Source organism: Taeniopygia guttata, chromosome 18 (genome assembly GCF_048771995.1).
Source record: "Taeniopygia guttata chromosome 18, bTaeGut7.mat, whole genome shotgun sequence".
Taxonomy (NCBI): domain Eukaryota; kingdom Metazoa; phylum Chordata; class Aves; order Passeriformes; family Estrildidae; genus Taeniopygia; species Taeniopygia guttata.
Window position 1 is genome coordinate 7675733 of NC_133043.1, and position 16193 is coordinate 7691925.

The window sequence follows — 16193 nt, forward strand, 5'->3', positions numbered from 1 at the left end:
GGGGCAGGAGGTGGGTCCGAGGAGAAGGTCCTCTCCACCTCCAGCATCTCCCGCGTGTCCCTCTGCACCTCCAGCATCTCCTCCGTGTCCCTCTGCACCTCCAGCGTGTCCCTCTGCACCTCCAGCATCTCCCGCGTGTCCCTCTGCAGCTCCCTCGCCTTCATCAGCAGCTCCATCACCTCCTCCTGCAGCTCCGACACCTCCTGTGCATCTCCTGCACCTCCAATGTCTCTGTTGCTGCATCTGCTGCAGCATCTCCCTCAGGATCCCGTCTGCAGAGCAGTGGCTGCTGTACCCCGCAGGTTTTGGGCTGGGGCTGGCTGGGATTTGGGGTCCTGGAGCCCCGGGGGCTCCTGCTCTGCCCAGGGGAGGCAGAGGTGGGGCACAGGGGAGGAGCTCGGGGGGCTCTGCCAGCCTGAGCCTGGGGAGGCCCTGGGGGTCCCCAAGTGGAGCTGTTTCCAGGCTCCATGGACCTCACAGGAGGGGCTGGCAGCCAGCCTTGCCCATCCCAGCCCCCTCTTTTCACGCTGCAGAGAGATTTCCCTTCTGTTTTTAGCACAGTGCTGTGAACCCAAGGGCCCGGTGCTCCCGATCCTGCATCACCCAAACCAAAACCTGCCCTGGGAGCTGTGGGACTGCTGCAGGGTGAGGTGAGAGCTGGGAGCACTGCATGGCTGTGGCACCCCTGGCTGGGTCTGAGTGTGGGCAGGGCTGGCAGGGACAGCCCTGGCAGGTGTGTCCTGGTGGGCACATCCCTGTGCCTGCATCCCTCACGGGTGGGGGGCACCACGTCGGGTCAGCTGCCCAAAGTGAGCTGCTCCCGTTCATTCCCTGCAGGCAGGAGCCCCTTTTCCCCAGGAAAGGCTCCATCCTGAGCAGCTCTGCTGGGCAAGGGACAGCCACTGGGCAGAGTCATGGTGCCAGCACAAGGTACTCGGCTCTGAGACAGAGGTGAGGGCAACCTGAGCACCACAGCAGGTCCTGGTGGCACCTGCCTGTCCCCTCTGCTGCCTGTCCCTGCGCTGGGTGTCCCAGCAGGTGATGCCCATGGGGAGGCCGGGCTCTCCCTGCTGGCACCTGCTCCTCTGGGAAGGGGCTGGAATGCCCAGGTGCCTCCCCAGCTGACCAGGGAGCCACCATCCTGTAGTGCTGGGCTTCTGAAAGACCCCAGACTGCCCATCAGGGTCAGGATCTGGGGGTGACTCTTTAATCCATCAAGCTTTGATATCTCTATTTCTGGTGTGTGTGTGTGTGGCTGCTGAGGTTAAGTGCTCATTACAGCCAGGCTGGGCTGTGTGAGGGGAGGGTAAATCAGTTCAGGGCACACTCAGAACAGCAAACACAGCTCTTCTGTGCCTCCCCCTGTGCCGTTTATTATCTCCTTTTAACATGTTTGTGTTTTTATTTCAGTGGATCAGCTGCCTTTTAATGGATGGGTGTTATTTTCTGCACTCAGAGGTGAGAAGGTGTTTTATTCTTGGTCTCTGCTGCCTGGTAAAAACTTCAGTGTGGGTAAATTATTAGAAAAATTATAACCCTGAATGTCCTGGCAGTGCCAGGGGAGGCTCTTCCAGTGCCAGGATACTCCACATGAGGCTGGAGCACAGAGGAGGGAAGGCAAAATGCAGTGATAAGAAGATAAAACACTGATAGCAAGCACTGCAGCACCTGAAATACAGGAGAAAGAAACCGAGACATTTTCCAGCTCCACTTTGCAACAATTTATTGGGAATGCTTAAAAAAAACCAAACAACTCAAACAGAAAGAGAACAGAGAAAACCAAACTGATGCACAGACCAACCTATCACATGCTCTACAGCAGGTACAGACTCGGGACTGCTCGGACACTGGATGTGCTGTGGGTGCCAGAGCCGTGCCAGGAGGTTGGAGGTGCTTGGGATGAGGTGACACCAGAGCTGAGCGTCCTGGGACAGCAGCGCTGGCAGGGCTGGTGCCCACATCTGCCAGAGCCCTGGCGTTGGTCCCCCCTGCCTGTGCCTGCCAGCTCCCCCTCAGCGCCCTGGCTGACCCACGGCTGCTCCCCAGGTGAGCCTCCTGCTTTTTTGGGAATTCCCCACACCCATCCGGCATCCCACCTTCTCGCCAACCCTCCGCTCCTGTGGGCTGGGTGGGGAAGAGGAGGGGAGGGGTGGGAGGCAGCAGGGGAGGTTTTGGCCGAGGCAGTGCCTCTCCCACCCAGCCCACCTGAGTTTCCAGCCGGTGCCGGTGCCTTCCCCGGGCCCCGGGCGGCCGCTCAGCACACGGAGCAGCTGTTGGTCTTGTTCATGGGCGGCCTGAGCGCCTGCTCCTTGGGCAGCGTCTCCCTCCTCTTGCAGAGTGCGGGGCTGAGCCTGCTGGGCAGGTTGGCCTGCTGCAGCAGCTCCCTGAACACCTCCAGGACGTTCTCGTTGTCCTTGGCCGACGTCTCCACGAAGCGGCTGTTCCAGTCCAGCTCCACCAGCGACAGCGCGTCCTCCGCCGGCACCTGCCGCTCGCCGCCGCTCTCCGCCTTGTTGCCCACCACCACGATGGGAGGGAACTTGTCCTCCTTCACCTCCAGGATCTCCTCCCGCAGGCTCTTGACGCTCTCGAAGGACTCGGCGTCATCCACGGCGTAGACCAGGGCGAAGGCGTCGCTGTTCTGGATGGAGAGCTTCCTCATGGCCGGGAAGGAGTAGCTGCCGCTGGTGTCCAGGATCTCCACCTTGACCGTGGCCCCGCACACCTCGTACTCCTTGCTGTGCAGCTCCTCCACCGTGCGCCGGTGCTTGGGCTCGAAGGTGTCCATCAGGAAGCGGCGGATGAGTGAGGTCTTGCCCACGCCGGCGGCTCCCAGGAAAACCAACCGGACGTGGTTCTTCTCCTTCCCCACCAGGGACATGGCTGGCACGGAGGGGACAGGATGCTCCGCAGCTGGTGCTCACCCCGCAGGTGTCCCTGGGTGACTGCAGCCCCGGTGTGTGTCCGTCTGTCTGTCCTCCCTGCACTGACTCAGCGCAGCCGGGGAATGTTGGTGCCACCGCTCCGCAAACTTCTCCCGCCTGCTTTGCCGCGGACTCTACAACCCCCGAGCCCGGCTCATTTTTTTATGCTGGTTCCTCTCTGCCATGTGGCACCAAGCTGTCCAATCTCTGTGGGTTGTGGGTGCTGGAGGAGGGAGGGCAGGGAGGGAGGAGAGCGGGGTGCTCCGGGCCAATCCGCAGAGTTCAGTCCTGGAAAGCCACTCCAGCCCTGCAGCGCTGCATCGCTGCCGGGAGCGCGGGGAGCCGGCAGCACCGCGGCTGTCCAGCACCGCCAGCTCCCCACAGAGCCAGGAGCTGCTTGGCCTGGCCTCGCTGGCAGGGGGACACTCCGTGGCCATCCCCACCCTTGGCGTGGCTCGTGGCCAGGCGCTGGACAGCGGCACCTGCGGCGTTTCCTGCGCCTGCCCAGGGCTGGGCACTCCTTTGCAGACAGAGTCGCTGCGAACGTGCCCAAGCCTCCAGTGAAGCGATGAAATATTTGGCTGGAGGGGGAAAATAAGCTCTCCCATCTGTCATAACCTCCTCATTCAGCTGTCAGTTACCAGTGATTTTTGTGAAATATTTAACCACAGGGGGAAATAAAATCTCCGTGAAGACGATGCACGGCGCTCTCCGGGAGCAGATGCCGGCAGCCACGGGGAGCAGCAGCCCTGACCCAGGAGTGGGGTTGCTCTGGAGCTTCAGGCTGCCCCATCCAGGTGTGTTTGCTCAGCACTCACCTTCCATCCCGTGCTGGAGCTGTCTCAGAAGCTGATTCATGCAAAGTGCAAACACAAAGGGAGCTTGCACAGAAGTTCAAATAAGTTTCTCACCTGTGTTTGTGGATGTGTGGGGTTTTGGGGCTCTATCACAGGTTTTCCTTCCATAGCAAAGTATCAGTTCAGAATTCAGTTCTGGATGAATATGTTCTGTTGATTCCAAAACCCTTTTCACTGGAATTATTCCTGCCTTTTAATTCTCCAGTTATCGTACATTTTAGCCATGTTAGGAGCTTTCCCAGCTAATTTTATTATCAGGAAGCCAAGAGATTATATCAGGAAGAGCAGAGTCCTGCCCTGGGAGAAGGGAAAGGTTGGGTCCCCAGCAGGACTGAGAGTTCAGTGCCCCTGGGGCTGCACCTTCCCTCACAACATGAAGATCTTTCTGGGGACGCTTCCTGAGCCATGAGGAGATCCCCAATGTCAAGGACTGAGCTGTGGGAGCTGGAAGGAGCTGGGGATGCAGAAGATTTGATGGCAGGCTGAAAACCAGGAGAAGGGCTGGATGAGCAGAGGGTGCATGAAGGAAGCAGTGATGGGGGTTTGGTGGCAGTGGAGATGAGGAACTGAAGGCAGCAGGGCAGAACAAGTAATCTCAAGCCAGCCCTTGGAAGCTTTTCAAAGTCAAACCCCTATTTTCTTTAAATAAGAAAGAATTTGGTTAATGCCTGTTTGTGTTTGGCTTTCAAGAGAGATGGAAAGGGTTTCCCACAGTCCCTTCCAGCTGCTACAGCAGAACTCTGCAGGCTCTCAGGATGTGCTGGGGGGCTGTGGTGCCCGTGCTGCTGCTCGTTTTCCCAGCATTTCATTCCAGAGGGCCTCAAAACATGGATCTGTTCAATCTCACAACACCCAGCATCTCTCTCACAGCTGCAGAAAGGATGCCCGGGGTGAAGGAGGAACCCATGGCAGGAGGGAATGGGAACCCCAGGCTCCAAGCACCCCATCCTGATGCTAAACCATCCCCTTTATTGCTGGCACCCAGGGAAGGATGCCAGGCAGCAGTGCCATCCACGGAGGGCTCCCAAAGCCAGGCTTGGGAAGGGGACCCTGGCACTGTGGGAGCCAGGACCGGGTCACATCACCACACTGCCCTTGGTCTGGGTCATTCCTGCAGGGGTGGAAGTGTCCTGCCAGGTGTGGCAGGGTCAGGGCCAGCCTGGGCTCTGAGACAAAGAGCTGTGGCACTGTGGGCACAGTCACACCCTGGCACACAGAGCCGGGCTCTGCAGCCCCCGTGGCTTTTCACATCACTTGTCTCCCCTCAGCTCTCACATCTGTGCTGCTATGGTTACCGAGAGCCTGAGAGGTTTTAAATCTCCCTCAGAGCAATGGAGGATTTCAGGGTAATCTTGTTAGGAGATGAGCAATGAATATTTCCAAAGGCCTTTTGCATGGATAGCTCGTTCCCTATGAGCTTATGGCCCCTGACAGCAAGGAAAGCAAAGCACGGGGGACTGAGCAGGGAAGGATGAACACAGTGACTTGTTTTCCACTGCAGCCCTTTGTGCTCACAGTAATGTCCCTAAATTCTGAATTTTTCAAGGCTGGCCAGCTTGGGTCAAGTATTGCCCCAAAAAAAAAAAAAAAAATTTCTTTCAGTCTGTGTTTCCCCCAGGGAAAGACTTCTATTTACAGGCACTTGGAGATGGGGACAGTGATGGGTGAGCCCCCAGAAATGCCCTGTGTCCTGCCCAGTGGGGCTGAGATGGCTCGTGGGAGTGCCCAGGAGCCATCTGTGGCATTTTGTAATGCAGGTGGAGTTTGGATCCTGCAGCCAGGGCACATTCTGCACCCGCAGGAACTGGAGCGTGCCAGGGGCAAACCTCTGCCAGTGCTGAGCCAGAGCGTGCCCTGGGCTGTCCCCACGGGAGAGGGACCGTGACGCCCCAGGGACAGAGGGAAGGAGGGAGGGAGGCAGCAACCTGCCTGCAAGGGAGCAGGGGGGGAAAGGAGCCGGGAGCAGGGCAGGGAGGAGGGCAGGCAGTGGCAGGAAGGGTGAAGGGATGACAGCAGCGTTGGGCAGGAGCTGGGATGGAGCAGGGCTGAGGTGTGGGGTGGGTTTGGGGCTCACAGGCAGGTCTGGAGCAAAGGGTGCCTGGAAATGTTTGTGGTCATCCTTACCCCAAAAAAGCCAACCCTCTGCAGGGCTGACAGCCACGGGGCAGGGGGGGGAGAGGGATGGTCCCCAGGGTCCCAGTCAGTGCTGGGCTCAGGCAGAGCCATCAGCCAAGCCTGGGTGCTGGATGGGCCCAGCCTGAGCGAAGCTGGGCAGCCCTTGGCAGTCAGGAGAGGGCAGTTTGGGTCAGAAGGCCGGGAAATGGCGTGTGGGCTGCTGCTCCCCACCATGTGCTGGTGCAGGGGCCAGGGAGCACGGGCACAGGGGAAGGGCTGAACCCCTGGGAAAAGCCAACAGCGCTCAGTCCAGGAGAAACCCTGGACCTGCTCCCCTCACAGGGCTGTTTGCCAGTGTGGTGCTTCTTCTGTCCCTGCACCAGCCCACAGAGCTCCAGAGAGCTGGAGAGGTGTGAGTGAGGCTCTCCCAGAAAACATCCTGATGTCCTGGCAACGTTTGTGACACCTTTTACAAACATTAACTTTTGTCTCGCTTTTCAGCTCACGTCTGGTGCCTGGAAGTGATTGAGTGAGGGGAAAGCCAGCAGAGCACAGCTCCCCTTTCCACTGGCCAAGTGCTCCCCAGCTCTGCTGCTGCTCCTAGATGGGAGAAAGAGTTTGCACCCTTAGGGACAGCCCGTGCTGTGCCTGGATGTGCTTTGGGGAGCTCCTGCCTCGCTGCTCGGCTGTCCTGGCTCAGAGGGAGCAGCAGCTCTGATGTTCTCAGCACCAGAGCTGCTGGTGCTGGGCACTGCTCCAGCCCTGGGCACGGTGGCCCAGATCAGCCCCACTGGTCACACAGGGGTGACAGAGCCCGGCCCATTGCTGGCAGGCAGTGAAGCACCACTGTGACTGTGCTGGTGAGCAGTCTGCAGCACTGTGGGGCGTTCAGGAGCCCGAGCCAGCTGCTGGAGCTGCTGCAGGGCTGAGTCCTGCAATGAGTCCTGCTGCAGTGCCTCAGCAGCCTTTGCACCCCACAGCAGCACACAGGCAGTGAGCACAGTGGGGTGCGTGCTCCCACCCCACTCAGTTGTGCCCCTGCCTTTGCTTCTCCTCTTGGAGAATTCACAGAATCACAGAATCACAGAATTCACAGAATCACTGGGCTGGAGGAGACCCTCAAGATCATCAGGTCCAACCCAGCCCCAACACCTCAACTCAACCCTGGCACATCCAGTCTGGTTTAAACACACCCAGGGATGGTGACTCCCCCACCTCCCCGGGCAGCCATTCCAGAACTTTATCACCTTTCTGTAAAAACCTTTTTCCTAATATCCAACCTATATTTCCCCTAACACAGCTTGAGTCTTTGGCCTCTGGTTCTGTCAGTGCTGCCTGGAGAAAGAGCCCAACCCCACCTGAGCACAGGCACCTTTCAGGAGCTGTGGAGAATGACAAGGTCACCCCTGAGTCTCCTTTTCTCCAGGCTTGTTGGAATTTGTGGGTATTGATGATTTTGACATTGTAGAAAGTTTTTGGTTTTTTTCCCCGTTGTCAAAGAAGAAGTTATAATTTGTTTGTGTTGTTTTTAAGGTTGTTTATTCTTGCTTATCTCTAACATGTTTTGCTGCCCTGCCGTAGGTTTGTCTTGCAGGGCAGCGTGTGGGGCTCTGCCCTCAGTGGGATGTTATAAACATTATATATTAGAAATTACGTGTATTGTATTTACAATAACGTGCCAATATCTATCATCTACATTAAACACCGTGTCTCTAGCTTAAACTAATAGAAAAATGCCAACACCACAGTGAAACATGGAGGGCATGAAGAAGGAGGAAAAGGACAAGGCACACCCAATTTCCTCCATCTTGTCCCCTTTGGACCCCTCATCTAGAATCCAAAAATTTTACTTTTGCACCCGTGCCACACTTAATTATTACTCATATCAAACACTCAGAGCTTGTAATTCATCCTGTAAGATTGAAAACTCTTTTCCATGGACAGAGATCACAGACAGTGTCTCTGGGGGCTCTGTCCAGGGGGTTCCTGACCCCTGCCAGGGTCCCAGACCTGCCAGGGCAGACAGAGGGAAGCTCTGCATTCCCACATCTCCCTGTCCTTTTTGAACTAAAAACACTTCTTTGACATTTTCCACCTGGAATGAGCCCTGGGTGGGAGCCAGGGGAAAACAGGAGAGGAGGAGAAGCTGCTGCCTGGTGTGGGAGAGCAAAGGGCCAGCCTGGGCTGTTTGAGGAGGAGACAGGGTCAGCGATTCAGGTCCTACCCTGTGTGGGGACGAGCTGCACCCGAGAGGGTTAAACCTGCCTCTCCGGAGATTAAATCCAAATAATGGCCTTTATTCAGCGACAGGTGAGAGGAGAAATCCGAGCTCGGAGGGGCCGCAGCCCTCCCGGATGCATAGATGGATCAGCCATACGTGCCTGGAACAGCACAGACCCTGCTCCGGCTCTGCTGGGGCCACCAAGGGACACCTGCCACTCCCGGGGGACAGCCCTGCTCGGGGGGCACCGGGGGTGCTGGCCCTGGAGGGGGTGACACAAACTCCTGCCCGGTGAGCCCCGTGCCACCTGGGCTCAGAGGAGCTGCTTGGGATGGGTGAGGGCTGGATTTGGGGTCCTCCCTGAAGGAGGAGATCCCTGCTGGCATCACTCAGCACTTCGGGGAGCTGAATCCTCGTGGCACATCCTGCTGCTCGTGGAGATCAGTGTCACCCATGCTGCCACCAGCCCAGGAGCTCAGCAGGTCACAGCTCTGGCACCACTTTCAGGCACAGGGGCACTCAGAGCTGGCCCTGGCATGGGTGCTCTGCCCCTCGTCCCTCCTCCAGATGATCTCCTCCGTGGCACTTGGGGTTGGGAGCCTTCCCTGAGCCCAGCAGGGCAGGGAACCACGGACAGCCTGTTCTGAGCCACCTCGGGTAACAAAACCCGGTCTCCCCGTAAACAAATACCTCACTGGGACTAAAGGGATTTAGTGTAGCTGTTCTCAGGCTCAGAGGAGTTTCTACAACATCTCTTATCTTGCTCTGGCTGGATTATTGGCTGGAGAAAAGAGCTCTCTTCAGGCCACCAGCACAGCTTTCCCTTGGGTGATATGGGGTGACAGGAGAGGAGTGTCAGAAGGACATGGGACCTTCAGCAGATCCACGGCATTAACACAAGGTGCAGGGGGGTCTGGTGCTGGCAGGAGATGCCCAACACCCCAGATTTGGGAGATAGGAGCACAGAAGTGGTTCTTCACTCATCCAAAGTGCTCTGCAGCCTGGACTGAGCCAGGAGCCCTCTCTGCCAGGCTGTCACTGATACTGTCAGGGACACTGCTCCCATCCCCACGGCTCAGCCCAGCTCCAGCAGCCGGGCTGTGCCCCTGCCCACGTCCTGCTGGGGCCCTGCTCCATGCCATGCAAAGCCAGCCAGACACCCTGAAAACAAACTGCTTCTTTTTTTTTTTCCTTTGCAGAGTGTATGAAAATGTCATTTTGTAAACATCCCCCAGTGCTCTGCCTGCCCAGGGCTGCTGTCACTGCCCGTGGGGGCCCTTCCCTCTCACTGCATGGCCTCGACTCCCTGGGCTTTCATGCACAGCTCCCAACTCTTTCCCCAGTGACTTCTTGTCCTTAAATAACCAAATAAACTTCACATGATGGGGCAGAAGTGACCTCAGTCTGTCCTGGATCTGAGCTGATTACTGCCACAGACACATTCACGGTCAAACTGCTCCTTCCTTCTCAGGGCAGGAGCAAAGGACGGATCTAGCCAAAAGCAAGGTTAGAATAAAATGAAGCTTGCATTCATTTTACAGCGAGTTTGATGCTCCCTGGGAATGTGCCAGGCCTCACAGTGTGGAGAACAGGGTGGCAGCTCTTTGACTGCTTCTTCAGCTGTGGAGTCTCAGCATTTCGGTCTGGCTGCCCCTAAAACCTCTCCAATTTTGGGTTCAGAGGAGGAAACCTCTGCCCACCCCCAAAACCTCTCCAATTTTGAGTTCAGAGGAGGAAACCTCTGCCCACCCCCAAAACCTCTCCAATTTTAGGTTCAGAGGAGGAAACCTCTGCCCACCCCCAAAACCTCTCCAATTTTGGGTTCAGAGGAGGAAATTTCTGATCACCCCCAAAACCTCTCCAATTTTGGGTTCAGAGAAGGAAATTTCTGCCCACCCCCCAAATCTCTCCTCTTTTGAGTTCAGAGGAGGAAATTTCCGCCCACCCCTAAAACCTCTCCAATTTTGGGTTCAGAGGAGGAAATTTCTGCCCCCCCCCCAAACCTCTCCAATTTTGGGTTCAGAGGAGGAAATTTCTGCCCACCCCCAGTCCCCAGCAGCCCCTCCATGGAGCCACTGTCACCCTAAGAGCTCCTGACAGCCCCGCTGGGCAGCGCCGTGGCGGCTCCGCAGCCTCTGCCGGGGGCTCCGGCGCAGCCGCCGCCTGTCAGGACATCTCATGTTTGTGACATATTTCTGTCACGGGAGATCAGCAGCAGCCAGGCCTGGCTGTGCCCAGGGGCACCACCCTGCTGAGCCCCTGCACGCCCAGCTCCAAGCTGGCTCCTGACTTCTGGCATGCACAAAGCTCTGGAGCTTTTGTTTTCCCCAGGTTTTTGCGTGGTGGTGCCAGAAATGGCACCTTGCCCTGCCTGCCTGGGGTTGGGGCTGTCCCTGCCCTGAAGGATGAGCTGAGCCATGTCTCAGGTTTGCAGGACACTGCTGTCACCTGGAAACCTGCTCCAGTCCCCTCCTGTGACTGGGAACTGAGCAAGGACGTCCCTCTGTGAGCAGAGACATCAGGGACTGTCCCCAGCAGGACAGGCTGCCAGCTGAGCCAGGAGTGCCCACAGAATCACAGACCCACGGAATCACAGAACCAGGGGGTTAAAGATTGAGTTGGGTGGGTAGGAACTTTACAGACCATCTCGTTCCAACCTCCTGCCATGGCCACCCACGAGATCAGGTTGAGCAGGTGATGTTCTGGGGCTAAAAGATGAAGAACCAGAGTCACATTTGCAGGAGGGGGTTGGCGAGCAGGGGACATTGCCAGCCTGGGGGCATTGCAGGAAATGGGGGCTCGGGGTCCCCTCCCTGCAGGGCTGGAGGTGTGGATTTCTCTCTCAGGGTTCCTGAGGTCAGGGTGACCCCAGGAGAGATCCAAAAGAGTCTTTGCTTCCCCAGCCCGAATGCAGTCAAATGAGGAGTCTTGGAATGTTTCCGATTGTGTTTTCAAGGTTGTTTATTTCTTCTTATCTAGAACAGTTTCTCTCTGGCTTGCAAGGAGGCCATAACATTCAGTGTGCCCTCTCAGGCAGTGTTTACCTTTTAGATCAAAAGTTTTAAACATATACTATGTTTAAAATTTATTACCAATACCTAAAATCTATGCTGGACAGTGTGTCCCTATCCTAAACCAATAGAAAAGTGTCACTATGCCAGCAAGACATGGAAGACAAGAAGAAAGGAAAGAAGGCTAAGACACGCCCAGATTCCTCCATCTTGTACCCCTGAATTACATTCTAAAAACCCCAAAATTCTACTTTTCCACCCTGTGTTAGTTCAAATATCACACTACTCAAACCCTTGTGGATTGTAATTCCTCGTACAAAATTGGCAGCTTTTTCCATGGGCTAAAATCGAAGCCACAGGTGTTTTTGACTTCTTGTCAAGGTCTCTGAGCCCCTGCCAGGGTCTGGAGCCAGCCAGGGCAGCCAGAGGGATGTGCTGGGCTCCAGCATGGAGGGAACGGCTGCGAGCTGCATCAGAGCTGTTCCCAGTGCCTGAGCACAGCTCTGGGGCTCTTCCCTGGCTCTGAAGATGGGAATGACGTGCACTTCCATCAGCCTTCTGCAGCAGAGCTGTGAAACAGAGATTGGCTGGGGTGGTTACCCTGTGCAGCTGCTTTGTGCTGAAATTTGGGTCTCGTTTCTCTCACGGCCACATCACCCCAAGTGGCACCATGAGGGGAGGGGATGCTGCTCTAACACCAGCACCTGGAGACCTCTTCCCACGTCCCAAGTGGGGCTGTGGGTCAGCCAGGCCCTCCCAATGTTCCTGCAGTGTTTTCCTGGTGCAGTGACCCGTGTGGGTGCTCCGTGCTCCCCTCCTGTCCCTTCCTGCAGGGCTGGGAACAATTGGCTCTGTTTACCCACTGCTGATGGATGTGGCTCCTGGTGCTGGCGCTGGCCAAGTTCCTTCTGCTCTCACAGCAGGAATGTGGGAAGGGAAAATCAACAATCAATCCCTCCAGTTCCTCAGCTCCATCCCTCTGGCCGAGTGCTGCAGGCTGGGCAGGGAGCTGCTAAAAACCCCTCTGAGGGCAATGGCAAACCTCTGCATGGGCACAGAGCTGAGATTTGTCTCCACAAGGTAAACTGAGGCAAGGAGGGCAAAGCACTGTTGTGCCTCCCCCTCCTGCAGCAGCTTCTCTGCAGGTTGAAGTGAAAGCTGCAGAATGCCAGCTGTTGTCTGGGCTGCAGTGGAGACAAGTCCCCAGGAGCTGGACCCCACTGCCCCTCAATATTCCTCACTGCCCCCCAAGATCCCTCAGGGATGTCTGACCCCTCAGACCTGCTGGGGGGAGCAGGGGTGACCTGCTGGACCGGCTCTGTACTGATCCCCTGGCCCACACTCAGCACTGGCACCTCTGGGAAATCTGCTCCAGCCTGGGGAGGATCAGAGAGGCAAATTCCAGGAGCAACCTCTGAGTAACCTGCTCTGTGGAAGGTGTTTCTGCTCTTGGCAGCAGGCTGGATCTCAATGAACTTTGAGATTCCCTCCCACCCAAACCAGCCTGTGATTCCAGAAAGAGGGGTTGTGCTGGGGGCTCTGGGGGCAGGCTCACACTGGGGAAGCATTTTCTTGGCATGGACAGGGAGAAAGAACCTCGTGAGCACAATAAATACATATACAACAGATAGAACCCCCCAGGATTTCATTTCCCAGAGCTGACTCTGCCATTCCAGCCTGCCCATTGCACGGAGAGGAGAAACCCAGTCCCTTCCAGTACCATCCTGTGTCCCAGGGCGATGTGCTGGGAGTCCCTGGAGCCCGGGAGGGGGACAGGGAGCACCCCGGGGTGTGGAGGGGACAGGGAGCGCCCCGGGGTGTGGAGAGGACAGGGAGCATCCTGGGATGTGGAGAGGGAGAAGGAGCATCCCGGTTTTTGGAGATACTAAGGGAGCATCCCGGGATGTGGAGATGAGATGGAGCATCCCGGGACGTGGAGGGGGGCAGGGAACATTCCGGGACATGGAGGGGGCAGGATCCCGGGAGGGTGGCAGGGGCAGGATCCCGGGATGTGGAGGGGGCAGGATCCCGGGAGGATGGCAGGGCAGGACCCCGGGAGCCCAGCCCGGCTCGTTTCACAGAGGAGCCGCCCAGCCCGAGCCGCTCCTTGAGGATGCTGCTGTTTGTCACTGTCGCAGCCGCGCCGTGAAGCAGAAATGACACGTTCTGGCAGCTGACATCTCCAGGAAGGGTTTAGCAGGGAGACAAACCGAGCTCATGCTCCGGAGCTGCCACCCCCCGGTGCCCAGCCCGCTGTGATGCCCAAAGAGCAGCGAACAAAGGCGAGGCTTTGTCCCCGAGCCGTGCGACAGCGCCAGCGGTGCGGGGTGACCTGGCACAGCCAGATGTGCCTGGCAAACCTCTGGCTCACGGGCTGGGCACGCCCCGGCTGGCACAGAATGAGTGCCCACGGTGCGGGGGGAGGCTCAGACTGGGATAAAGGGGGGCTGTGCCCACCTGGCAGTGAGGGGTTTGCACCCACGGGGGTTTGTGCAGTTCTGTTTGCACAGAGCAGAGCCCTGATGGCAAAGCCGTGGGGCAGCCCCGAGCCGAGGGCGAGGTGCCCTGCCTTGGGATGCTCCAGCTCCAAGCTCCTGCTGAGCCCTGGGCAGCAGCTCCAGCCACTGCTTGCCAAGATCCTGCCTCATCCCCGGTGGGCAAAGCTGCTGCTTGGATCTGGAGAGGTCTCCTTGCCCCAGTGAAGGGATTTGCCATTCCTCCTCCTCCTCAGCTCTTTTCAGCTCCTCTCAGCAGCATCCAGGTGGAGAACAGGTCCTCTCCTCTCTGAGGCACAGCATCAAATACCTTCAGAGAGAATTGCTCGGGCAGCAGCACCCCGGGGATGCCGGTGGCTCTGTGGGGCCCCAGGAGCTGCAGCTCTGTTGGGGTGAGCAGGGCAGAGTCACTGAGTGACCTTGCCCTGGGTGCTGTCCCTGGCAGTGCCAGCCCTCCTGGAGGGCAGCTCGCATCATCCTTCCCTGCTTCCTTTCTTTTTAGGCTCTTGTGAAGGATGAATAAACACCCGGGGGTGCTGCTGCCCAAGGCTGGCTCAGGCCAGCAGTGTCACCGTGCCACTGTGTCCTGGGGAAGCTGCAGGAAGGCTGGAGAGTGGAGTGGGTGATGGAGAAATGGGCCCCCCCCTTGCTCAGGAAATGGGTTTTTTTAGGGGAAACCGTGTGGGGGAAGCCTCCATCTGCAGCTGGCTCCTCTGTGGGGTCAGAGCTGCCCCAGAGTAACTCATGTCCAGCAAGACAAATTCCATTTCTGCTTTGCTCGGGTCTGCTCTGGGTGTCAATGGGAGCTGGGGTCCTGCAGGGCCCCCCACCCCCAGATGTGCCAGCTCTGGGGGGGCTGAGCCTGGGGTGGGCATTGGGGTGATGCCAGCGGCCAAATGGCAAGGCCTGGGCACCTTGTCCTGGCAGGCTCTGGAGCCAGGCAGGGGCTGTGGTGAGCCTGGCAGTGCCCTGCTGGCACAACCTGTGACAGGAGGAGGTCTCTGGGAGCTGCTGTGGAACACCCATCAGTGCCTGGGGAGGGATTTCATGGAAATGCCTGCAGCAAGCACAGCTCCTCCAGGGCTGCATTCACAGCACACAGACTCTGCAGGTCCTGTGGGATGTGGCTGGAGCAGCTGGAGCTGTGTGGCCTCTCCAGGCTGGAGGGAATGACAGAAACTCCAAGGAGGGGTGCACTGCTCTGCCCATCGCTCCCCAGGGCTGGGAAAGCCCCTTGGAGCTGGCAGTGCCAGTGCCAGCCATGGGGACAGGAGCAGGTCCTGCCCTCCCTGCTCTGCCACACACATTTTGGACCTGAGGGTCCCCCCCTGCCACCCTTTGCTGTTGTGTCAGCACCTCCAAGAAGAGGCAGCATGTTACAACAATAAATATTATAATAAATAACTATGCAAAGGCAAAAATGCTTGAGATAAATTTTGTTTTGCCAAACAAAGGCTTCAAAAAAGAGCTTCAAGGCTCTTTTTTGGGAGAACTTGCATTTTCAGTTTCCATCTTTTTCACTGGCCTGCTCCTCTTCTCATCGCCCTGTCCCTGGTGAAATCCTGCTCATAATTAAAATTCAATGTCTGGATACAGCCTAGAGCTTGTGGGCCAATCCATACTGGAGCCAAGAAATAAGCAGGATATTTTTTCACTTCTACAGCATTTCTCCCAGCAGATCCTCAAGGGTTTTCTCCAGCGGTGATTAAGTTTCTCAGGACTCTTGGGAGTTTGTGACTGTTCAGGAAGAGTCTCAGCAGTGGGAAGGGCAAACCCACAGCCAGGATGGTGCCTGGAGGTCAGTGCAGCATCCTCTGGGATGTGCAGGGCACAGGGATTGGGGCTGGGGGGGCTGGGAGTGTCCCAGCCCAGCACCCCATGGGGCTGCTCCATGAACAATGTGCTGTCCTTGCTGGGGGTGATGCCTCAGGTTTGGCTTTCCTATTTTTCAGATTCTGTGCTGCTTTAGTGTGTGGTCTGGGCTTCATATGAGGGGATGCTGAGCTCTCTGCACAGAGCAGGGAGACAAAACAATTCCTGCTCCAGCTGGGCACCAAGGACAAATAATCCAAATTTCAGGCCAGAAAAACAAGCAGGATGGGACTGCCTGGGCTAAAGCTGGAATTGGACAATGAACTCCAAGGTGCCAATGGAGCAGAACTGATCCCAGGGAGAGCCCCAGTGAGCAGTTGTGCATTTTGGGACCATTTTGGTTCATTTGGGTGCAGCCCTGGCTGGGCTCTGGTGCTGCCCAAGGTGGATCCATGGAGGAGACCCTTTAATAAATCCCTGCTTTATTCTTCAGCTCTGTCTGACTCTGCTCTAGGCCAGCCTCCACAAGGCACCAGGGAGCAGGGACGGGTGTCACACGGGGTCCCCTGCCCTGTTTGTGCCTCCCAGCGCTGAGCAGTGCCCAGCCCCAGCTCCACACCAAGCCTGTGGCACAAGGGACAGTGGAGCAGGGACAGTGTCCCCTGGCAGCAGGGACAGCGGGGACAGTGGGGACAGTGGGGACAGTGGGACAGTGGGGACAGTGTCCCCCAGCAGCCGGGACAGTGGGACACTGGGGA

General features: G+C 57.3%; 1 protein-coding gene across 1 annotated transcript; it reads right to left on the minus strand.

The window, feature by feature from the left end:
- Positions 1-1697: 1697 nt before the first annotated feature.
- Positions 1698-5010, minus strand: LOC100223676 (GTP-binding protein Rhes-like). The gene has a single exon (XM_032751673.3). It carries the CDS (start codon positions 2879-2881, stop codon positions 2255-2257), a length of 627 nt encoding a protein of 208 aa, XP_032607564.1. The 5' UTR covers positions 2882-5010; the 3' UTR covers positions 1698-2254.
- Between the last annotated feature and the right edge of the window lie 11183 nt (positions 5011-16193).

Coding starts and splice junctions, on each gene's coding strand:
- LOC100223676 (XM_032751673.3), bottom strand. CDS start 2,881: ATGTCCCTGGTGGGGAAGGAGAAGAACCACGTCCGGTTGGTTTTCCTG.